This window comes from Coregonus lavaretus (assembly GCF_964263955.1).
Source record: "Coregonus lavaretus genome assembly, chromosome: 12".
In the NCBI taxonomy this organism is placed as follows: domain Eukaryota; kingdom Metazoa; phylum Chordata; class Actinopteri; order Salmoniformes; family Salmonidae; genus Coregonus; species Coregonus lavaretus.
Window position 1 is genome coordinate 47,131,949 of NC_139999.1, and position 26,178 is coordinate 47,158,126.

Genomic DNA, 26,178 nt, shown 5'->3' on the forward strand with positions numbered 1-26,178 from the left:
CAGAATGCTGTGGTAGCCATGCTGGTTAAGTGTGCCTTGAATTCTAAATAAATCACAGACAGTGTCACCAGCAAAGCACCCCCACACCATAACACCTCCTCCTCCATGCTTTACGGTGGGAACTACACATGCGGAGATCATCCATTCACCCACACCGCGTCTCACAAAGACACAGCAGTTGGAACCAAAAATCTCAAATTTGGACTCCAGACCAAAGGACACATTTCCACCAGTCTAATGTCCATTGCTCGTATTTCTTGGCCCAAGCAGGTCTCTTCTTCTTATTGGTGTCCTTTAGAAGTGGTTTCTTTGCAGCAATTAAACCATGAAGGCCTGATTCACACAGTCCCCTCTGAACAGTTGATGTTGAGATGTGTCTGTGACTTGAACTCTGTGAAGCATTTATTTGGGCTGCAATTTCTGAGGCTGTTGACGCTAACGAACTTATCTTCTGTAGCAGAGGTAACTCTGGGTCTTCCATTCCTGTGGCGGTCCTCATGAGAGCCAGTTTCATCATAGCGCTTGATGTTTTTGCGACTGCACTTGAAGAAACTTTCAAAGTTCTTGAAATGTTCCGTATTGACTGACCTTCATGTCTTAAAGTAATGATGGACTGTCATTTCTCTTTGCTTATTTGAGCTGTTCTTGCCATAATATGGACTTGGTCTTTTACCAAATAGGGCTATCTTCTGTATACCCCCCTACCTTGTCGCAACACAACTGATTGGCTCAAACGCATTAAGAAGGAAATAAATTCCACAAATAAACTTTTAAGAAGGCACGCCTGTTAATTGAAATGCATTCCAGGTGACTACCTGATGAAGCTGGTTGAGAGAATGCCAAGAGCGTGCAAAGCTGTCATCAAGGCAAAGGGTGGCTATTTGAAGAATCTCAAATATAAAATATATTTTGATTTGTTTAACACTTCTTTGGTTACTACATGATTGGCTCAGTGTTCTGTCACTCATGGAGACACTACGTCACCGCAGAATCTACAGGGAGAGCTAGGCAGTTCAAGCCCCTTTGGGTGCTGCCATAGATTTACATTAGAAGTGCCCATCCAAGAAGGCTCAAGTTCATTGGCCACAGATAAAATGACGTCAAATCACATTATATCTACCGTAGCTTTGATTGGACTGATCATGTTACTTTCAAAATCTTAGCTCGCAAGCTAGACAAGCAGTCATCATCATGAATAACGTCGACAATCTACTGGCAAATCCTTTTCAATCCTTGTCATATGAAGATCAATTATAGATAAAAGGCATCGGTGCTCATCAGCCATTGGACATAAACATTACACAACAAGTCGTAAATCGCAAATTCCACAATGAGGGGTTTGGAAGGAATCAGTGGTTAACTGCAAGCGTTGCAAAGCAATCACTATTTTCTTTGCCTGCCTGCTATTTGGTGGAGAGGGTGTGTGGTCCAAGTCTGGGTTTAAGGATTTAAAACATCTGTCTGAAATTGTATATTTTCTAAGCTTGAAAGGATACATATTCACTCGCAACACCATCTGCCAGAAAAGGTTGAATACATTGGCCATGCTGTCAATCCTCCATGACTTCTGCCGCGTTCAAAACAAATGGAATTCCAAACCGGGAACTCTGGCCTCTTTTTAGAGCTCCGACCTGAAGTCACTGACGTCATGATTCGACCTTGTTTTTTTTCTCGAGTTCTCAGTTGTCTTGAAATCACCTTTGATGACAAAATTTGCCCACAAGAAGGACCGCCGCGCCACCTTCCTGTTCAAGTGAGCACAGCACAACAACGGTGAGTCCAAAAATGTATTGTATGCTGCTGCATAAATTAGCTCATGAGCTTTTCTTCATGATGAGGGGATACTATGTAATGTTGTTGGGTCTGTAACCATGTTTGCCAGTGACAGTCTCTTCCCATTCAAATATTTGTTTTCAACAAAAAATTGGGTAATAGACCCATGTAATTCCAGTTGATATTGCTGAGGGTCGGTATATTGTCTATTAAAGTGGATCCTCGTGATTGTAATTTCCTTCCTTTTTAGACCACATAGGCCTAATAAAATACTTCAAATGGTAGTGCTAACCGAGTCTCTCTCCCTCTCTCTCTCTCTCTCTCTCTCTCTCTCTGTGTGGTGACTTAAAGAAGAGTAAAGTTAAGGCCTCAACATCTTGCTGAATTCATCTGAATCTATCTGAACTTCTGTCGATGTCCATTTTGAAAGTGCTGAACGAATACGCCTACCTCATCGCAGCTCATTTGCTTGCACTTGCTTATAATTAGAGCTAAGTGTTAATGATATAAGAACAAACATTATGAATTTACTGAACATAAATGTAATAATGTTTGTGTATGGTTCAAAAGTCAAAGCTCATGTTGGCATCGTTATTATTGAAAGACAATGCAGTTCTTTTCGACTTACAAAAATCCACAAGGAGTCAGTAGAAACCACATTTGTTTAAGCAAGTCAGCCATATCAGCTATGGTTTTAAAAAGTCCATAAATGAGGCTGAATGAACTGTTTCTCTGCCAGACCATTCTCCGCTGATAGCCAGGTGTAGCGGTGGTAAGAATTCACTCCATGGTGCTGAAAGGAAAGCTCTGTTGTCGGGACAGCTTTATGTTGGCCCTAACAGTTTGTGGGCACCATTTGTCACTGTTATAGTGCAATTAATGTATTGTATAGGGTTGTGTAGTGTAGTGGATTTGCTGGCATGCATTAAAAAAAATGGGAGTTTGCCCCACCAGGGGAAGATAAGGTCGTATAAACCTAAAGTTGGATAATCCAAACTTCACCATGTTACCCACCTACTTCACCTGTTTCTTAAATGTCAAGTTGGAGTCCAAAATGACGCAGAGATACTTGAAGATAGACACAACCTTCAGATTCTCCCCATTGACAAGAACAGCTCGTTGGGAAGAATCAATGGTTTTCTTTGAGAAGTACATTCAAACAGTCTTGTCAATATTTAAATGCAGGCAAGAATCAGTCATCCATTTAGCATAGCTTCAGTTAACTTGTTAACAACTTGTGTATGCAGACTGTATCGTCTGCATACATATGCATGTCAACTTGTGGGCAAGCAAGTGGGAGATCATTTATATAGATGGTAAACAGAAGGGGGCCTAATATTGACCCTTGAGGGACCTCAATGTTATAGTAAAGAAAGTCTGACTGAGTGTCCCCCAGACTAACCCTTTGGCTTCTATTTGTCAGATAGGAATACATCCAACTAATGACTTCAGTTGACACATTAACCTCTATAGGATCGGTGTCAACTGGACGGTTGAGCTAACGTGCGCTAATGTGATTAGCATGACCGTTGTAAGTAACAGCAAACTTTCCAGGACATAGACATGTCTTACATGGGCAGAAACCTTAAATTCTTGTTAATCTAACTGCACTGTCCAATTTACAGTAGCTATTACAGTGAAAAAATACCATGCTAGGGTCCCAGAGATAAAATGAAATATAGTGTTGACTCTGGGTCTTCATTGCATAACAGATCAGACCAGTCAATTTGACTTATAGCTGCATCGTAGTTACTCTGCTCACTTTTCTTGATTTTTTTTTATTGTACTGTTGCACATTGATATGGTTCTTAAATCTCTTTCTAGTGAGCTTTCTAACCACCAATGTAACATTGTGGTCAGATATGCCAGTTAATAAGTTAATGGACTTAGTTATTCGATCAGGTCTGTTAAAGAACACCAGATCAATTTGAGTCTGGGATGTCTGTGTTACTCTGGCTGGTCCTTGTATTATTTGAGTCGGGTTGAAATGGTCTGTGATCTCTGAGTTTTTTCCTGTAAGTTTTGTTTTCCCAGTTTATATTGAAATCGCACATGAAGATGATCTCCTTCTTATGATCACATTCTTTAAGCATGGCATTTAGATGGTCATAAAACGAGGTATCAGATGTTGGTGGTCGATATAATCCAATAATAGTGAGACACATGAGGGGAGAGGAAGACATTCAAGGTCAATGGCATGTTTCAATATGATATGATTGCATTTAAAGTTATCTTTCATGTACATAGTCCCCTGTAGCTCAGTTGGTAGAGTATGGCGCTTGCAACGCCAGGGTTGTGGGTTCGTTTCCCACGGGAGGCCAGTATGAAAATGTATGCACTCACTAACTGTATGTCGCTCTAGATAAGAGCGTCTGCTAAATGACTAAAATGTAAACATAAGAAATCCACCCCCTCTGCCCTCTCCCCTGTCACTCCTGAATATGGAATATCCAGGGACATTAAAGGCAGAAATAGGAGAAGATTTATTCAGCAATGTTTCAGAGAAACAGAAAAGAAAATCAAGATTAGAGTCAGTCAATAAATGTTCCACTCGTTCACTCTTAGAAATAATGCTACAAATATTCAGAAGACCTCCTAATATTCCATTAGGCTTGGGACAAGGGTCCCAGAGGATTTTAGCCTGGTTTGAAAAAGGTTAATGGTACAATGTATTCTAATAGCTGGGTTAAGGGAACTGAGTTTCTGTCTCGAAGGTGGGTTTTCGTTAGGGACATGTATCAAGAGTTTGCATTAAAATGAGATTATCTGCAGATTGCTCATTCTCTTGAACAGCCATGTCAGTGACAGAGGTTATATTCACATACACAGAATGTCCTTCTCTGAACAAGATAATAAAGGCTACTAGAATGTTCCACCATTCATCAATGATTTCCGTCTGAATGGCTAATTCGGAGGACTTTTCTCCACTTCTCCCAGAATGACATCCTCCATATCAGGCTTCTTTTCTGCAGGTGTCCTAACTCCAGACTCTGATAGGGAGCTTGGTACCCTGAGACACTTGGGTGTTTGTTGATTCTGTATTGTTTGAATGAAGGCCAGCATTGATGTTTGGCTGCCTTTGTACTTCCCAGAGAGTTGCACCGCCTTCGGGGCCCCTTATTATCCTCAGAGTTTTCTATTGGGTTATGATTGTCACTGGTCTCAGTAGCCACTTTCCATTTCCCCTCTTATTCTTCTTCTTAGAATGAGAGGTCATTGTTGTAGATTCTGGCTCACCAGGTACCAACTCCAATGTTTCATTCACTCCGCCTTTGTCCTTGGGAGCTGAGAAATTATCCTCTCCAACCTCAGTCTCACTTTCTGTTATTTCAGACGGGATATGTGATAAGTCTGCCCTACTCATTGGTACAGGATTGTTGTCCTGCACATATTGTGAAAAAGTTGCACCTTGTGTTTTCCAGTGTAGTAAGACTGTACTCTACCATCTCCTGACCCCCTATAGAGTGGGATTGTGTCTGCCAGTCCTGTCTACGCGCAGGGCCTTGTCCATCATAAAATACGTTGATCCAGTGAGGGACAGTCTTTATAGACTGTGTTACGGGAGTGATGGGTGCTGCTTCAACATATACAAAATGATCTCCATTGGAGCAGTTTGTGAGTTGACCCTTGTATCTTATCATGCACCTCATCACCCTCCCCACCACCTTACATCCAGCTTTAGTCAGAAACTCAGTCACAACTGAGTGCTTAAAGAATGTGATCATAAGAAGGAGATCATCTTCATGTGCGATTTCAATATAAACTGGGAAAACAAAACTTACAGGAAAAAACTCAGAGATCACAGACCATTTCATCTGCTGATTCAGGTAGTTCTTTAATTGTAACTTGAATTGAGTTCTGGTCAGCCATGCCCGACTTCAAACTGACAGGATTATTCACTTTGAACACAACCTGTTTTCCTCTGACTGTTATTCCTCTGATCAGAAACTTTGCGCTTCCTTCCTGAGAAGATATACTGTATAGGCCAGAGTGTACTCTTTATACTAACCTCATCAATTTCATGTATGAGACTGTGGTAGAGCTCCTCATGCTTAATGGGGTTGGCTATGGCCTCCTCCTTTGTCAGGATTTCTCTCTCCATGATAAAAATAGGTAAAACAGTCTCCTTTGGGGCATTTTGTCCCACAACCTTGCTCCAGGTCTCATTTTCCTTGACATCAGTTTTTGCATCGCTGGACATAGCCACAACTGCAGCAGCTATTTTAATTGTAGTGTTAATGTTTAAAGTAAATATCAAAACATAACAAAACAAAATATGGATATATCTTTCCGGACCTTACAGGCCGTCGGTCGATAAATCAAAAAAAATATATATATGTTTTTTGAAACTATTTAAGACAGTAATTTCAACCAAAAAAAGGCATCCAATAATTCACCTGCCCACACTCAAGCGGCCATGATTTATTTGTTTGAACATCTTGGTACATATATAGAAACATACATAAAATGTGATGAAACATGAAACAACAACATGTGTTCCATGGACAGCAAGTGCATCATCAATATCCGACACAACACCCTTACAGACTTTAATGGGCGGCAGGTAGCTTAGTGGTTAAGAGCGTTGTGCCAGTAACCGAAAGGTCGCTGGTTCTAATCCCCGAGCCGACTAGGTGAAAAATCTGTCGATGTGCCCTTGAGCAAGGCACTTAACCCTAATTGCTCCTGTAAGTCGCTCTGGATAAGAGCGTCTGCTAAATGACCAATTATTTTTTTATTTTATTTTTTTAAATCTGATCATGTCTATCAATACTTCAGTTCTTGATGAAGCTTTATTATGGAGTTACTGGGTTGAGAACAGAACGATTTATTTGTCAATATAGATCAAATGTGTGGGAATATCCTTTATCGAATGTCCCTGTGGCAACCAGTATCATTGAATACCACCAGGTGGCATAAATGATAGAACCCCCACTGTGAGTGTAATGAAAACAAGCATGTGTGACTCAGACGTTTTATTGAATAATGGGGTGTGGCTTCTCCCTGTTCTGCAAATAAAAACCAGGACAAAAGTATGTTTACAACCGCGAGAACTCATCTTTCCATCTAGTAACTTAAGCAAAGAAAGGAAATCCACAATATTGATAAAAGAAAACATTCATGTAAACTCGCGGTAGGGGTATAGCCTACTACAAACATGATCAATGAGTTAGCCAGCTAACTTCGATAAACAACCAGAAATAACTACAGATTTTCTGGTTCATTGTGAAATCTGAATTTAGATATGTGTTTTTGGTTGTTGAGTCAATTGGGCCATGCCCATTTCAAGCTTATCTTTCTAAAAAATAAAACGTTATTTCAGAATATTTAGGCAAGTTAACTGGCTAACTCATTGATCCCACTGATTCTGCTTTGTAATTTAGTATACCCCTCATGCGGCTGGCGAGGCTATATTTGGCCAACAATATCAATCTATCAAGGGGGGTGGTTGCTGGTCTATTAAAGTAACTGGGAACTATAGGAAGCAAGGGTGCTACTGATAAAATAAGAAACTAAAGACAAAAGCCCCCATTTCTTAAGCACTTTAACCCCCAGATTCACACAGTCACACACACACACACACACACACTTTGATTTATTTGAGCAAAAATATTTTGAGTTCTTAGCGGGAGGGGCACACTTTCACGCCAGAGGGGCCAATTTCACTCACTCTGTTCCCCAGCAAGCTAGCGGTTCCAATAAGAATATCTGTTGAGCCACCGTTAAGTTTTGGAAATAAAAAAGGTATTTGCGTTGCAGCGATGCCACACAAAAAGAGAAGCCATGCCCATGGCCATCATAAAAAGTCACAGGAGGTGAGTTTTCCTTCTAAATAGTTGTTGCGGGGTAACCTACTTTTTCATAAAAATGTTTGAATTAATAAACCTCGGTCAAGAGCTCGCCACAACTGTACAATCGACCAAACAACAGTCCAACGTTTGGATGCAGTAATGTCCAATGAGTAGGCTACGCGCCAGTTTTGCCTCAATTGGCATCCTCTTACAGATCGTAGACAGGTACATTTATCTCTAATAACTAACTTTGAGAAACGACTTGCTGATATAATCGTTTTTCTGAGGCTTTTGCTTTACTCACCAATTGCGCAACACACCCGTAGCAACAACAATCGTTTTATCTGAGGCTTTTGCTTTTGCTTTACTCACCAATTGCGCAACCCACCCCCACCCCACCCACCCCATCAACCCCAAACATGAATTGTGGTTTTGGATGATGGGCTATAAATGCAGTTCAGCCGTCGATTGTCAGTGGGTTATGCGGAAACGATAGACTCATTGGGCAAACTTAACTAAAAAGAAAATTAGCTATATGCCGTAAAAAGCAAACATAGCAGTCTCTTGACATCGCCACAACCGCCCTATATAGACACTTCGTTTAGGGTACGATAATGATCAGTCGACTTTACTGTAACATTGTTTGAACATACGGGACGGGAGTGGCCCTCTGGAACGCATGGGAAATACTTCTACAGGAGACAGGCTAGATTAGAGGCTACACATGTTTAGACAGAGGTATCCGTAGGCAATAGTCGATTCTTCTCTTCTTCACCGCTTCTCACTGTTTCCATCATGGCGTATGCTGCATATTGGACCAGCCTTGTAAGTATATGGTTATTAGCCACCGATTTCTCCAACTTCTGTATTAACATAACATCCCTCTGGCAGGGATGTGTCTGAGCAAATCCATCTCCATTCGAGGAAGCATTATTGTAGTAGAGACCTTGCCTTAAATAGTTATACAAACAGCCATTCCAACTTTTGTCATGGTAAAGTTCATACACCCTGTGTTGTGTTGATGTATTAGTTTACAATAAGTTGTACAATCAACAAAAAGCCTATTGATATGAAATGAATGACATATTCTGAACCATAAAAAGGGTTGGGCCAGCATTTCTTGGCAGGATAGAACTTTATTTTGTAGGGCACGTGACTGATAAAATACACATTCAGCTCCTGGCACCATTGCCTAGACTTTTACAGGTGCAGATTTAGAGAGACATTGGGGTTGGTCAGTCTATCACCTTTAACTCTTATTTGAATATACCTGTTAGATATCCAAATATGGTCTTTATGTCCATTCTCTGAACATCTCCTGAGTGTGCAAGTCCAAGTGGAGACTGAATCATTTGTTACCTCTTCACTTACATATCTCATAAAGTAGTTTTTAAAGTACCATGGCACATATGTGATAATTTGTAAAACCAATATGGCAGTTACATGCTACCATTTTGAATTTTGATGGAACTTTTTACAGTATCATAAGCTGGTTGTTATAACCCACTATTACAGGTAAATGTCACTCTTCTAAAATAATCAAATGGAGCATAACTTCATTGCCTTCAGAACATTTATAGGCTTTACTGCAAGTTAGGGACTATCCAAACCAACGTTAGTGACCTTTCAGACAATAGGTGCAGATGACCACTTCCTTACAAGACCCAGGCGGTTGTCTGTGGCTGTAGCGGATTGCTCTGGTAGATAGCCAACAACAACAGACCTAAGAACTGGCCTTCAAAGGGTGCAGTTAGGTATTGGAGCACACACACACACTCAGTTGTCTTGACTACATGTGATTTGTTTAACATTCACATTGTATCTTTGTGTGCGTGTGTATGTGTGTGCGTGCTTGTGATTCCGTGTGTGTGTGTGTGTGTGCGTGCATTTGTGTTTTGCAGCAGAGAACAGGTCCTAGTACCACACTTGGAGAGCAGAAGGTGGATGGCCGGTCTTATAATACTCGAGCTGCTGCAGCTTCTAAGGCTCAGGTAAGACCCTTCTAAACAATGTTCACATCTTGGTGCGGATACACTTGACAGTTACCTCTGTTAGTGCAGAGGTGGTGCACTCAACCACACTGATGTGATGAATAACTGACTTTGAACTGAGGACCTGTGTTCTCTCCGAGTCAACAGCTATACTTTTTTTTGTGCCACAGCTGACGTTCCCTTTGGGAAAAATCAAGTTATGCTATTCTATTTTATTCTATTCTATACTATTCTATCATATTCTATTCTACTTTAACTCTGTAGAATGTGTTGCCCTCTAGTGGGTTAAAGAGGCATGTGCTTAGTCGCAGGCTGCTAATTTCACCACACACTTGACTGGATCCCTTTCTTTAGCCATATCAGTGATCTGGTTTCACAAGGCTCTCTGGGACTTTGTTTGTTTGGTTGTAACTTTTGTAAAAGTTGTAAGTCTAAAGCTGTTAACAACAACTACTACATCTAACAGGCATTTTACACCATTTTAGGTTGTGATTTGGGCTCTGCCTCTGTCCCAAAAGGCATAAATGGCTTCCCTTCCTTTTCTCCTTATGAGTGCAGACCTCATCAGAGTTTAAAGATTAGTTGTCTATTATATAGTTGACATCAATCTATTCATGTTCACTGTTAATAAAGGAGACGGGAAAAGGGAATGAACCTACCTATGATTGTTTAGAAACACCTGTATTCATTGATAACTGAAGGGACTTCTGAGGGGACTTCTGAGGGGACTTATGAGGCAACGTTTGGCTGTATTTCCAGGTCTGGTGACACAAGAATTACAGTGGAGTCTCATAATAATGGACAGCTCATAATAATGGCTGGAATGGAGTGGTATCAAACACATAGTTTGATACCATTCCATTCACTCCATTCTAGCCATAATACTCCGTTACAGCCGTTATTATGAGCCGTCCTCCCCTCAACAGCTTCCACTGGAGCAATAAGGGACTGTGATGAATTACGTATCTAAATATAGTGAGGAGCTCCACTTCTTTGAGGAGTCCAGTTACGCAGACAGACACAAACAGTCCAGGCCAAGGGAACACAGACCAGTACTCTAATGAGACAATTAAACCAGGGTGGACACACTAACTTCATGGCACTCAGTAACACACATGCACACATTCACATGCATGCTGGCACCACGCACAAACACACACACACACACACACACACAGTATGCGTGCATGCATGTTGAACCCAAAACCACATACTTACACAACATTCAAACATTTGTGAACACTCATTCTCTTCAGAGGGCGGTGGTAAACTCTCTCTTTGCTTCAAAAGGTTTTCTTGAAGTTACTGACTTAATTTAAATATAATATTTATGTTACATGCACATCTTATCAAGAGATTAAAATCGATCTGGAGGTAGTTCACAATGTTCCAGTGTCTCTTCCCAAGGCGCAACACCTAGTTTTACAGGCTTGGTGAGCTGACACAACACATCTCTGAAGGTGTGTTTAGAAGCATGAGTGTGCTTGATGATGGGTGGATAAGACAAGTCTGGAATGTGGGTTTGTGTGCCTCAGTGCCTATCTATACACAGAGTGTACAAAACATTAGGAACATGCTCTTTCCATGACATAGACTGACCAGGTGAATCCAGGTGAAAGTTATGATCCCTTATTGATGTCACTTGTTAAATCCAATTCAATCAGTGTAGATGAAGAGGAGGAGATAGGTTAAAGAACAATTTTTAAGCCTTGAGACAATTTATTTTTTATTTTACCTTTATTTAACCAGGTAAGCCAGTTGAGAACAAGTTCTCATTTACAACTGCGACCTGGCCAAGATAAAGCAAAGACAAAGCAAAGCAGTGCGATAAAAACAACAACACAGAGTTACATATGGGGTAAACAAAACATAAAGTCAAAAATACAACATAAAATATATATACAGTGTGTGCGAATGTAGTAAATTATGGAGGTAAAGCAATAAATAGGCCATAGTGCAAAGTGTTACAATTTCGTATTAACACTGGAATGATAGATGTGCTAAAGATGATGTGCAAATAGAGATACTGGGGTGCAAATTAGAAAAATAAATAACAATATGGGGATGAGGTAGTTGGATGGTGTCACGATCGTTTAAGGATTGGTTGAACCAAGGCGCAGCGTGATAAGCGTACATTTTATTAAAGTACTGAACACACGACAAAACAACCAACAAACGAACGAACGAACGAACGAACGAACGAACGAACGAACGAACGAACGAACGAACGAACGAAACGTGAAGTCTTAAGGTTACACCAAACAAACCTATACAGAACAAGATCCCACACAGACTGGTGCCAAACGGCTGCCTAAGTATGGTCCCAATCAGAGACAACGAGCTACAGCTGCTTCTGATTGGGAACCACCCTGGCCAACATAGATCTAAACGATCTAGAACTAAACATAGAAAACAACACAACACGGAATATCCACACCCTGACTCAACAATTAAACGTCCCCTGAGTCAGGGCGTGACAGATGGGCTAATTACAGATGGGCTGTGTACAGGTGCAGTGATCGGTAAGCTGCTCTGACAACTGACGCCTAAAGTTAGTGAGGGAGATAAGAGTCTCCAGCTTCAGAGATGTTTGCAGTTCGTTCCAGTCATTGGCAGCAGAGAACTGGAAGGAATGGCTGCCAAAGGAGGTGTTGGCTTTGGGGATGACCAGTGAGATATACCTGCTGGAGCGCAGACTATGGGTGGGTGTTGCTATGGTGACCAGTGAGCTAAGATAAGACGGGGATTTGCCTAGAAGTGATTTATAGATGACCTGGAGCCAGTGGGTTTGGCGACGACAATAAGACATGGACTGTGTATGTGTGCCATTCAGAGGGTGAATGGGCAAAACAAAAGATTTAAGTGCCTTTGAACAGGGTATGGTAGTAGGTGCCAGGCACACTGGTTTGAGAGTCTCAAGAACAGCAACGCTGCTGGGTTTTTCAGGCTCAACAGTTTCACGTGTGTATCAAGAATGGTCCACCATCCAAACGACATCCAGCCAACTTGACATAACTTTGGGAAGCATTGGAGTCAACATGGGCAAGCATCCCTGTGGAACGCTTTCGACACCTTGTAGAGTCCATGCTCCGACGAATTAAGGCTGTTCTGAGGGAAAAAGGTGGTGCAACTCAATATTAGGAAGGTGTTCCTAATGTTTTGTACACTCAATGTATACGTTTAAATATGTAGGCTATGTGTGTGTGTACACGTGCTTTGATGTGTGTTCGCATGTTTTCAACTGTGAAAAAGTCAGCCAGGTCACTCGAAATCCAAGGCGATATTCGAAGTTCGTCCAGGTCCCCAGGACGTTGGGAGATGCCTTCAAAACCTGCCACTAGGGGCAACGGTGAGCGCTATTACCATCAAGTAGGCTTGCGGCTTGCTAGGGCGTTGCGGATAGGGATGGCGGATGGGTGTAAGCAGCGAGCTCCGGCTCTGAGGGTCGCATGTAAGCAGCGAGCTCCGGCTTCAAGGTGTTCAATCCAATTATGTATATAAACCCTGGATTGCTGATGCTATCTATTGGCCAATGAGAGGCTTTTAAGCCATATTGGCACTCCCCAGAAGGAGCAGTCCTATATAGGAATTAATGGAATTCTACAGTATTTCAATTAAATGTTTCAAGGACAAAATCACATGTATTTAAGTATTTTTTAGTTGTAGTGGGGACAGTAACATTAGAACTTTCTAAAAATGTATTTTTATGTTTAGCACACATAATATAATAAAAAAAATATGCATTAAGGTATCTAATAGAATAAACGTGGCAAAAACAAATGTAGACATTAATAAATGCATTTCTATAGCTTCCTAAATATTTTTTACGATGGTGGGGGAGTGCCAAGATGGAGGCACAGTGGCTTCAAAACAGCTCCCCCTGTTAGTCATCTAGTATATAAATCATTGGGTCAGTCCCAGTGCCAGGCACTCGTTTTAGTTATACTTTTTTAAAAGGTGAACTGCACTCACCGATTCCGCATGTGTTTTTCATGTGCTCGTTAAGAAATGCAGCGGCCATTACTGAAGCCAAAACGAGAGTTGTCTTTGGGTTGTGGTTTAATGTGGGTGTGTCTTTAACATTCAATCACAACAAACAAACAAGGGCAGTAGTGAGTAAATTAGTGACAGCAAGATAAGATAAGCTAAGCTAGCATTGCTATGGAGAGAAGTTTTGAAGTTGAGGACTTCTCCCCTCTTGACTGACTCGCCATCTCAAGATGATTTGCTAATTCAGTTCTATGTGTAGGCTAAAGCCTGCGCTGACCTTGTGTTAGCTAACCTGACAGCAGCTAGCTAGCTACAGCTGGCTAGCCTATCTAGCTAGCTGATATTTCTCTGTCAAATCACAGTTATGCCAAGATAGCAAGAAGTACCAGTGTCTGGAATGTATTTCACGAGACACTCGTTCTACAACACCTTGCTACGAACGTAGCTTGCGACGTAACGTTTTTATCAGGTCATGTAAAGACACGTTATCGTGGAAACGATATCATCAACTGTGAGGTGAATGCCCAGTCTTCAGTTAGCGCAGCTGTCAACACAATATTCTATAACTGGCTAGTCTCTCCTTATGTCCGCTGATAGATATTTTCCGCGGGACACATCCCAGAACTAATATCCCTACAGGTTTAGGCTACATGTGGACATTGCACATACATGGCCAGCTTGAGTGTAGATACATTAATCAACAAAAAATCGATGGGTGTGTTTGTTACAAAGACAAAAACAATTTTGCTGTAAATAGGCTATCATATTGATATGCTTATAAAGACAGTATGCCCTACATTAGCAAATGAAAATAAGTTGTGTGTAGAGTACAACCGCATACAAATATTTGGTATAACTTCAGTTGTCCAAGAACTAGCATGGCATTCTGTTCTATTCTAAGGATTTGGCTATCTTACCACACACTGACATGCACAGCTCTCTGAGTGAGGTTCTGTATTCAAGTCTCCAGTGGGTGATGAAGTCCCTTTCATCTATGTAATGTATTACAGGTTATGGACAGGTACAGTCAGGTGGTGGCAGGAGGGTTGGAGTGCATGACACTCCATCCTGGATATGACAAAGTTTGCCTCAACCCATGGGTCCAGCAGGCAAAGTTCAATAATTAAAGGCAGATGTGAGATGCAGGAAGATGCACTTTTCTCATTCCACTCTGTAGCTACTGAACAAGCTTCCTCGCTTTGAATTTGTCAGTAGCCTACAGAGTAATATGAGAAGAGTGCAATTGCTGAATATATGTACAATGCCTTCAGAATGTATTCATAGCCCTTGACTTATTCCACATTTTGTTGTGTTACAGCTTGAATTCAAAATGTATTAAATATATTTTTTTCTCACCCATGTACACACAATACCCCATAATGACAAAGTGAATTTTTTTGTTGTTGACATTTTAGAAATGTTTTAAAATGAAATAGAGTAATATCTAATGTACATAAGTATTCACACCCCTGAGTCAATACATGTTAGAATCACCTTTGGCAGTGATTTGGGCATTCTGATGCAATACCGTAGCGTACGTTTAGGTATGTACGGCAGGACCAAATCGGAGAGATAGGTAGGAGCAAGCCCATGTAATGCTTTGTAGGTTAGCAGTAAAACCTTGAAATCAGCCCTTGCCTTAACAGGAAGCCAGTCTAGAGAGGCTAGCACTGGAGTAATATGATCACATTTTTGGGTTCTAGTCAAGATTCTAGCAGCCGTGTTTAGCACGAACTGAAGTTTATTTAGTGCTTTATCCGGGTAGCCGGAGAGTAGAGCATTGCAGTAGTCTAATCTAGAAGTGACAAAAGCTTGGATTAGCTTTTCTGCATAATTTTTGGACAAAACGTTTTTGATTTTTGCAATGTTACAAAGATGGAAAAAAGCTGTCCTTGAAATATTATGTCTGAAACACAGGCTTCCAGGTTAGGCAATTTTGGGGCTTCACCATTTTTCATCGAAATGTACAGCTCTGTGTCGTCCGCATAGCAATGAAAGTTAACATTGTGTTTCCGAATGACATCACCAAGAGGTAAAATATATAGTGAAAACAATAGTGGTCCTGTTTTAGCTCTATCCCAAACCTTAACCCTTACCTAAACCATTCGGAATTAATCGGAATTACATTTTAAATGTATCCCCCCTGGCCAGTGTCGAATACTGAAGTCAAACTGTGAGATCTTGTTGTAAAAAGTACAGTTAGTACTGAGTAGTGAGGCCACATTTCAATGCAACTGGTGGCAGAAATGGGATCTGCCTTAACAACAGGTGCCTCCAGGTTCCCCCTACTGTTAGGGAGGAACATCTTTACAACACAAGTTAGATTATTGACCAACCACAAAGTTCTAAAATGGTCACTAGGATTTACATGTCTGAAATTGACTTTTAAGATGGTCTATCCCATTTTTCCTAGATAGAGTTATAAGATTACGTCTGACCAGTGTTTGATACAACACTGACACAGAATTGTATTTCTTTATCCATCTGTCTTTCTCATCTAAAGTGTCCTGGCCTACCTCTGTGTTTACATATATATTGCCTGAGCTATGCACTGAAGATATGTGTCACTGCTTGGTTGGTTCAATATCATATTGCAGGTACCAATCGAGTTTTCACAATCTGTCATGTGGTCATACCCTTTTTCTTACTCAGTGTCGTAAGGTATATGGTGCAATGGGAGTGGTGTGGGGTGCCTATTGGCCATGGTCTCACATGGTCAGTATTAGAACTACCCTTAGTAGTTTAATACTGGGACTACTCCTAGTAGTTTAATACTGGGACTACCCCTAGTAGTTTAGTACTGGGACTACCCCTAGTAGTTTAGTACTGGGACTACCCCTAGTAGTTTAGTACTGGGACTACTCCTAGTAGTTTAATACTGGGACTACCCCTAGTAGTTCTAATACTGGGACTACCCTTAGTAGTTTAGTACTGGGACTACCCCTAGTAGTTCTAATACTGGGACTACCCTTAGTAGTTTAGTACTGGGACTACCCCTAGTAGTTTAATACTGGGACTACCCATAGTCGTTCTAATACTGGGACTACCCTTAGTAGTTTAGTACTGGGACTACCCCTAGTAGTTTAATACTGGGACTACCCCTAGTAGTTTAATACTGGGACTACCCCTAGTAGTTCTAATACTGGGGCTACCCCTAGTAGTTTAATACTGGGACTACCCCTAGTAGTTTAATACTGGGACTACCCCTAGTAGTTTAGTACTTGGACTACTCCTAGTAGTTTAATACTGGGACTACCCCTAGTAGTTTAGTACTGTGACTACCCATAGTAGTTCTAATACTGTGACTACCCTTAGTAGTTTAGAACTGGGACTACCCCTAGTAGTTTAATACTGGGACTACCCCTAGTAGTTCTAATACTGGGACTACCCCTAGTAGTTCTAATACTGGGACTACCCCTAGTAGTTCTAATACTGGGGCTACCCCTAGTAGTTTAATATTGGGACTACCCCTAGTAGTTCTAATACTGGGGCTACCCCTAGTAGTTTAATACTGGGACTACCCATAGTCGTTCTAATACTGGGACTACCCTTAGTAGTTTAGTACTGGGACTACCCCTAGTAGTTCTAATACTGGGACTACCCTTAGTAGTTTAGTACTGGGACTACCCCTAGTAGTTTAATACTGGGACTACCCATAGTCGTTCTAATACTGGGACTACCCTTAGTAGTTTAGTACTGGGACTACCCCTAGTAGTTTAATACTGGGACTACCCCTAGTAGTTTAATACTGGGACTACCCCTAGTAGTTCTAATACTGGGGCTACCCCTAGTAGTTTAATACTGGGACTACCCCTAGTAGTTTAATACTGGGACTACCCCTAGTAGTTTAATACTGGGACTACCCCTAGTAGTTTAGTACTGGGACTACCCCTAGTAGTTTAATACTGGGACTACTCCTAGTAGTTTAGTACTGGGACTACCCCTAGTAGTTTAATACTGGGACTACCCTTAGTAGTTTAATACTGGGACTACTCCTAGTAGTTTAATACTGGGACTACCCCTAGTAGTTTAGTACTGGGACTACCCCTAGTAGTTTAATACTGGGACTACCCTTAGTAGTTTAATACTGGGACTACCCCTAGTAGTTTAGTACTTGGACTACTCCTAGTAGTTTAATACTGGGACTACCCCTAGTAGTTCTAATACTGGGACTACCCTTAGTAGTTCTAATACTGGGACTACCCCTAGTAGTTCTAATACTGGGACTACCCCTAGTAGTTCTAATACTGGGACTACCCCTAGTAGTTCTAATACTGGGACTACCCCTAGTAGTTCTAATACTGGGACTACCCCTAGTAGTTCTAATACTGGGGCTACCCCTAGTAGTTTAATACTGGGACTACCCCTAGTAGTTTAATACTGGGACTACCCCTAGTAGTTCTAATACTGGGACTACCCCTAGTAGTTCTAATACTGGGACTACCCCTAGTAGTTCTAATACTGGGGCTACCCCTAGTAGTTTAATATTGGGACTACCCCTAGTAGTTTAATACTGGGACTACCCCTAGTAGTTTAATACTGGGACTACCCCTAGTAGTTTAATACTGGGACTACCCCTAGTAGTTTAATACTGGGACTACTCCTAGTAGTTTAATACTGGGACTACCCCTAGAAGTTTAATACTGGGACTACCCCTAGTAGTTTAATACTGGGACTACCCCTAGTAGTTTAATACTGGGACTACCCCTAGTAGTTTAATACTGGGACTACCCCTAGTAGTTTAATACTGGGACTACCCCTAGTAGTTTAGTACTGGGACTACTCCTAGTAGTTTAGTACTGGGACTACCCCTAGTAGTTTAGTACTGGGACTACTCCTAGTAGTTTAATACTGGGACTACCTATAGTAGTTCTAATACTGGGACTACCCTTAGTAGTTTAGTACTGGGACTATTCCTAGTAGTTTAATACTGGGACTACCCCTAGTAGTTCTAATACTGGGACTACCCTAGTAGTTCTAATACTGGGACTACTCCTAGTAGTTTAATACTGGGGCTACCCCTAGTAGTTCTAATACTGGGACTACCCCTAGTAGTTTAATACTGGGACTACCCTTAGTAGTTTAATACTGGGACTACCCTTAGTAGTTTAATACTGGGACTACCCCTAGTAGTTTAATACTGGGACTACCCTTAGTAGTTTAATACTGGGACTACCCTTAGTAGTTTAATACTGGGACTACCCTTAGTAGTTTAATACTGGGACTACCCCTAGTAGTTTAATACTGGGACTACCCTTAGTAGTTTAATACTGGGACTACCCCTAGTAGTTTAATACTGGGACTACTCCTAGTAGTTTAATATTGGGACTACCCTTAGTAGTTTAATACTGGGACTACCCCTAGTAGTTTAATACTGGGACTACCCTTAGTAGTTTAATACTGGGACTACCCTTAGTAGTTTAATACTGGGACTACTCCTAGTAATTTAATATTGGGACTGCCCTTAGTAGTTTAATACTGGGACTACCCCTAGTAGTTTAATACTGGGACTACCCCTAGTAGTTTAATACTGGGACTACCCCTAGTAGTTTAATACTGGGACTATTCCTAGTAGTTTAATACTGGGACTACCCCTAGTAGTTCTAATACTGGGACTACCCCTAGTAGTTCTAATACTGGGGCTACCCCTAGTAGTTCTAATACTGGGACTACCCCTAGTAGTTTAATACTGGGACTACCCCTAGTAGTTTAGTACTGGGACTACTCCTAGTAGTTTAGTACTGGGACTACCCCTAGTAGTTTAGTACTGGGACTACTCCTAGTAGTTTAATACTGGGACTACCTATAGTAGTTCTAATACTGGGACTACCCTTAGTAGTTTAGTACTGGGACTATTCCTAGTAGTTTAATACTGGGACTACCCCTAGTAGTTCTAATACTGGGACTACCCTAGTAGTTCTAATACTGGGACTACTCCTAGTAGTTTAATACTGGGGCTACCCCTAGTAGTTCTAATACTGGGACTACCCCTAGTAGTTTAATACTGGGACTACCCTTAGTAGTTTAATACTGGGACTACCCTTAGTAGTTTAATACTGGGACTACCCCTAGTAGTTTAATACTGGGACTACCCTTAGTAGTTTAATACTGGGACTACCCTTAGTAGTTTAATACTGGGACTACCCTTAGTAGTTTAATACTGGGACTACCCCTAGTAGTTTAATACTGGGACTACCCTTAGTAGTTTAATACTGGGACTACCCCTAGTAGTTTAATACTGGGACTACTCCTAGTAGTTTAATATTGGGACTACCCTTAGTAGTTTAATACTGGGACTACCCCTAGTAGTTTAATACTGGGACTACCCTTAGTAGTTTAATACTGGGACTACCCCTAGTAGTTTAATACTGGGACTACTCCTAGTAATTTAATATTGGGACTGCCCTTAGTAGTTTAATACTGGGACTACCCCTAGTAGTTTAATACTGGGACTACCCCTAGTAGTTTAATACTGGGACTACCCCTAGTAGTTTAATACTGGGACTATTCCTAGTAGTTTAATACTGGGACTACCCCTAGTAGTTTAATACTGGGACTACCCCTAGTAGTTCTAATACTGGGGCTACCCCTAGTAGTTCTAATACTGGGACTACCCCTAGTAGTTTAATACTGGGACTACCCTTAGTAGTTTAATACTGGGACTACCCTTAGTAGTTTAATACTGGGACTACCCCTAGTAGTTTAATACTGGGACTACCCTTAGTAGTTTAATACTGGGACTACCCCTAGTAGTTTAATACTGGGACTACTCCTAGTAGTTTAATATTGGGACTACCCTTAGTAGTTTAATACTGGGACTACCCCTAGTAGTTTAATACTGGGACTACCCTTAGTAGTTTAATACTGGGACTACCCCTAGTAGTTTAATACTGGGACTACTCCTAGTAATTTAATATTGGGACTGCCCTTAGTAGTTTAATACTGGGACTACCCCTAGTAGTTTAATACTGGGACTACCCCTAGTAGTTTAATACTGGGACTACCCCTAGTAGTTTAATACTGGGACTACCCCTAGTAGTTTAATACTGGGACTACCCCTAGTAGTTTAATACTTGGACTACCCCTAGTAGTGTAATACTGGGACTACCCCTAGTAGTTCTAATACTGGGACTACCCCTAGGAGTTTAATACTGGGGCTACCATTAGTAGTTTAATTCTGGGGCTACCATTAGTAGTTTAATACTGGGACTACCCCTAGTAGTTTAATACTGGGACTACCCCTAGTAGTTCTAATACTGTGACTACCCTTAGTAGTTTAATACTGGGACTACCACTAATAGTTTAATACTGGGGGACCAAGGACACAGCTCAACCCTTAGGTCACATACTGATTCTGTCACAATGACTCACTCAAAGACTGCATTGTTATCCCACCCCACCCAAGGATTACCTCGAGGGACACAGTGAGGTCATGGATTAGGTATATCTCTTGGCAATAAGACAGAGTCAGGGGATTGTTATTTGACTTATAGTCTCAAGTTTTTAGCATGAGGGAAATATACTGATACCTGCATGAAAGGCAGGAGAACATTTACATTTGTGTCTAACTTGTTTGTATTCCCTTTATCTACAGTCCACTCAAAAACACATTGCATTCTATGCAGATTTGTAAGGTCAAAAAGTTAGCTATCTTAACCAAGAGTAATCATTGCTGGACCATGGACCAACACCATGTTACTGACCTATGAACTATTGGAGTTTTGTGAATAGGCGTCACATTGACAACTCACATCAGAGTAAAGTTGTTTGTTCAAGACAAATGAGTGAAATGAAGGCATGCCTCCAGTCCTCACAAAGCAATTTGCCAAAGACCTTTGCACACCTAAGAACTAGTCATAGATTATATTGCAATTTCTCACTGGCTATAGTGGGGAGAACAAGTATTTGATACACTGCCGATTTTGCTGGTTTTCCTACTTACAAAGCATGTAGAGGTCTGTAATTTTTATCATAGGTACACTTCAACTGTGAGAGACGGAATCTAAAACAAAAATCCAGAAAATCACATTGTATGATTTTTAAGTAATTAATTTGCATTTTATTGCATGACATAAGTATTTGATACATCAGAAAAGCAGAACTTAATATTTGGTACAGAAACCTTTGTTTGCAATTACAGAGATCATACGTTTCCTGTAGGTCTTGACCAGGTTTGCACACACTGCAGCAGGGATTTTGGCCCACTCCTCCATACAGACCTTCTCCAGATCCTTCAGGTTTCGGGGCTGTCGTTGGACAATACGGACTTTCAGCTCCCTCCAAAGATTTTCTATTGGGTTCAGGTCTGGAGACTGGCTGGGCCACTCCAGGACCTTGAGATGCTTCTTACGGAGCCACTCCTTAGTTGCCCTGGCTGTGTGTTTCGGGTCGTTGTCATGCTGGAAGACCCAGCCACGACCCATCTTCAATGCTCTTACTGAGGGAAGGAGGTTGTTGGCCAAGATCTCGCGATACATGGCCCCATCCATCCTCCCCTCAATACGGTGCAATCTTCCTGTCCCCTTTGCAGAAAAGCATCCCCAAAGAATGATGTTTCCACCTCCATGCTTCACGGTTGGGATGGTGTTCTTGGGGTTGTACTCATCCTTCTTCTTCCTCCAAACACGGCGAGTGGAGTTTAGACCAAAAAGCTCTATTTTTGTCTCATCAGACCACATGACCTTCTCCCATTCCTCCTCTGGATCATCCAGGTGGTCATTGGCAAACTTCAGACGGGCCTGGACATGCGCTGGCTTGAGCAGGGGGACCTTGCGTGCGCTGCAGGATTTTTATCCATGACGGCGTAGTGTGTTACTAATGGTTTTCTTTGAGACTGTGGTCCCAGCTCTCTTCAGGTCATTGACCAGGTCCTGCCGTGTAGTTCTGGGCTGATCCCTCACCTTCCTCATGATCATTGATGCCCCACGAGGTGAGATCTTGCATGGAGCCCCAGACCGAGGGTGATTGACCGTCATCTTGAACTTCTTCCATTTTCTAATAATTGCGCCAACAGTTGTTGCCTTCTCACCAAGCTGCTTGCCTATTGTCCTGTAGCCCATCCCAGCCTTGTGCAGGTCTACAATTTTATCCCTGATGTCCTTACACAGCTCTCTGGTCTTGGCCATTGTGGAGAGGTTGGAGTCTGTTTGATTGAGTGTGTGGACAGGTGTCTTTTATACAGGTAACGAGTTCAAACAGGTGCAGTTAATACAGGTAATGAGTGGAGAACAGGAGGGCTTCTTAAAGAAAAACGAACAGGTCTGTGAGAGCCGGAATTCTTACTGGTTGGTAGGTGATCAAATACTTATGTCATGTAATAAAATGCAAATTAATTACTTAAAAATCATACAATGTGATTTTCTGGATTTTTGTTTTAGATTCCGTCTCTCACAGTTGAAGTGTACCTATGATAAAAATTACAGACCTCTACATGCTTTGTAAGTAGGAAAACCTGCAAAATCGGCAGTGTATCAAATACTTGTTCTCCCCACTGTATGTGCATTATTCCTTTTGATTCTCCCCCTATGATTTCAGTGCCAGTCTTCCAACAGTGGAATGCTAGCCTCTTCCAGTAGCCTTTAACCACTGCTGTTTACGGTAACACAGTCAAGAAAGTTAAGGTTGAACTTGGCCACACTTGGCAGTGAAAATTCATAGAAAACAGAACTCCTGCCCCTCCCTTCTCCTCCTCCTCCACATAATGATGTTGTTTGCACAACTTATTGCTCAGTGATTGTGTGAGATGTACTCCATGTGGAAGAGGGTGTGTGCTTTTCTTCTGTGGTTAAAAGTGTGCGCTGTATACTGTAGGTCAATACACTGAGTATACCAAACATTAGGAAGACCTTCCTAATATCGAGTTGAAACCCCCCCCCCCCCCCCTTTACCCACAGAACAGCTTCAATTAATCGGGGCATGGACTCTACAAGGTGTTGATAGCATTCCACAGGGATGCCTCCCGAGTGGAGCAGTGGTCTAAGGCACTGCATCGCAGTGCTAGCTGTGCCACTAGAGATCCTGGTTCAAATCCAGGCTCTGTCGTAGCCGGCCGCGACCGGGAGACCATGGGGCGGCGCACAATTGGCCCAGGGTAGGGGAGGGAATGGCCGGCAGGGATGTAGCTCAGTTGGTAGAGCATGGCATTTGCAACGCCAGGGTTGTTGGTTCGATTCCCACGGGGGGCCAGTTTGAAAAATAAAAAATAATGTATGCACTCACTAACTGTAAGTCGCTCTGGATAAGAGCGTCTGCTAAATGACTATAAAAAAATAAAAATATGTTGACCCCAATGCTTCCCACAGTTGTGTCAAGTTGGCTGGATGTCCTTTGGGTGGTGGACCATTCTTGATAGACACAGGAAACTGTTGAACGTGAAAAACCCAGCAGCGTTGCAGTTCTTGACACAAACCTGTGAGCCTGGCACCTACTACCATACCCCATTCAAAGGCACTTAAATATTTTGTCTTGCCCCTTCACCATCTGAATGGCACACATGCACAATCCATTTCTCAATTGTCTCAAGGCTTAAAAATCCTTCTTTAACCTGTCTCCTCCCCTCCATCTACACGGATTGAAGTGGATTTAACAAGTGACATCAACAAGGGATCATAGCTTTAAACCTGGATTCACCTGGTCAGTCTATGTCATGGAAAGTGCAGGTGTTCTTAATGTTTTGTACACTCAGTGTATGGTCATGTGGGTTCCTTTTCCGTCAGTGCATTTTAACACAGTGTGTGCATTATGCACATTTGTAGTTGGGATGTGTTCATGTATGTGTATTTGTGTCTGATTTATTGGTGTGTGTGTGTGTGGTCATTCATGTGTGGGTCCGTGTCCGCTTCCCTGAGAAGCGACTCAGATGTGGCCATCTTTAAAATACTCAGAGCATTTGCTTAAGTCTACCTGAGTGTCAGATGGGCAGGGTTTGCAGTCTTGGACTTTTCTATTGGTTCATTACTAAGCCAGGCAAGCTCAAATGAGCACAGAAAAAACGATATGAAGTTGAAGAGTTTCATTCCAAAAAGTTGAAGAGTTTCATTCCCTTTAATTATTTCAAATTGTATTGGCCTTATATAGCCTTTCCTTTCATCCTTCCCCTTCCCTTTAACCCTGCCCCTGTGTGCTCCCTGTCCTTCCCCCTTTCTCCCTGTCCCTCCCCCTTTCTCCCTGTTCCCGCCCCCTTTCTCCCTGTCCCCGCCCCTTCCCTGTGTGTGGCTGGGGTACATGCTGCAGTTCACAGAGTAGGAACAGAGTCAAACACATACACTCACACACACACTCACAACAGATAGAGGTGAAAATGGGCCAGTTACTAAGCTGGATCCGAGCTCCTCGGGACAATCAGGCCTTACAGGATGTGGCCGTGGAACAACAGGTGAGCTTTCATAATGTAACCCTGCTCACAGGTTAGAGGGGAGTGTGTGTGTGTCTGTTTGTGTCTATGTGTGTGTTTTACGCATGAAGAAAATTGGTGTCAGTGATAAAGTGTGCGGCTGTGTATTTGTGAATCAGAACTCTTTAATGTGTGTGGCATGTATTGTTTTGTATGTTTAGTAGAGGGCTTATAAGGGAAGGCAAGTCAGGAGGAAAAGTTTGCTGGCATTAATCCAAGTCAGACGTCGTTCTCTGGTCGAGGAGGGAGGAGGAGTGGTGGAATGTGTGAGAGCTGCTCTGTCAACATCTGGGAACAGAATTATATTATATTGTACAGACTGTACTGTATTATATTGAACCAAGTCCTGGTTTATATTGAACCAAGACAAATACAAAAGCTTTGCTGTGCTCTTCACATGGCACCAGCAAAGTGTGTGTTGCTTCCAGTTGTGTCAGTGTCTCAAGCATTGAAAGTCATGGTAGTCTGTCCACAACTGGGAACAGAAGTACAGTACAGTCTGTACTGTAATAATAGAGAGGATATTTCACAGAGGCAAAGAGAAGGGCTGTGCTCTTCACATGGCCCAACATAGTGTGTTGCTTCCAGTTGTGGCAGTGTGTCTGTGTCTGTAGTTTATTCCTTTGCATGGTGTTTGTGTGTGTGTTGGTTAGTTAGAGTATTATACAATCAACCAATCAAATATATTTATCAAACTCTTTACATCAGCAGTAGTGGAAGACGTCAGCTTGACGTCGAAACGTCAGTCACCTGTTCGCATCCTGAACAATGGATTCAATTGAGCAAAAATACATATTTTTGTTGAGTGCTCCAACTCCTTTTTACCTCGAACTAGTCCTTTTGGAAGTTTTTCTTGGTAAGCCATTCTCGTGATTTTTGTCATTGTTGTTGAGCACCCCTTTGTTTGCTGAACCAACCTAGACCCCAAAGACCCCAAAAATGTTGAGGCCTCTCAGGTCGATATTGTAAAACAAATTGTGTTCTTAATGACACAATCAATAAATATGAGGCACAGTGACCAGAAAAAACTCCCTATACCGCTATTACCTGGTCATACATTGACCAAAAGGTATTGATGAGCTGATCATGTTCTGTTCCTCAATGTTTGTTTATGTGTCATGGTGCGACATAGAATGGACGTGTATGTAATTCTGGTGGTGGATTGAGTCCAGGCATATTTCTTATAATACTTTACAGATGCTTATTTTGATGATTTACAGTTGTGTTACTCAGGAGTTTG

The 26,178-nt window shown here is 41.8% G+C and overlaps 1 protein-coding gene across 18 annotated transcripts in view; it reads left to right on the forward strand.

The window, feature by feature from the left end:
- Nucleotides 1–7,459: 7,459 nt before the first annotated feature.
- Nucleotides 7,460–26,178, forward strand: part of LOC311138536 (calpastatin-like) — a 68,627-nt gene continuing 49,908 nt past the window's right edge. For 8 of the 18 annotated variants that reach the window (XM_084173256.1, XM_084173271.1, XM_084173260.1 and 5 more), the window contains exon 1: nt 24,790–24,920. In XM_084173256.1, coding sequence (XP_084029382.1) covers nt 24,846–24,920 — 75 coding nt within the window. In that variant the 5' untranslated portion in view covers nt 24,790–24,845. Of the gene's footprint in view, nt 7,590–8,006; nt 8,391–9,466; nt 9,557–24,780; nt 24,921–26,178 lie in introns of those variants that run through there. The other 10 variants (XM_084173267.1, XM_084173268.1, XM_084173269.1 and 7 more) reach the window with 6 other exon arrangements.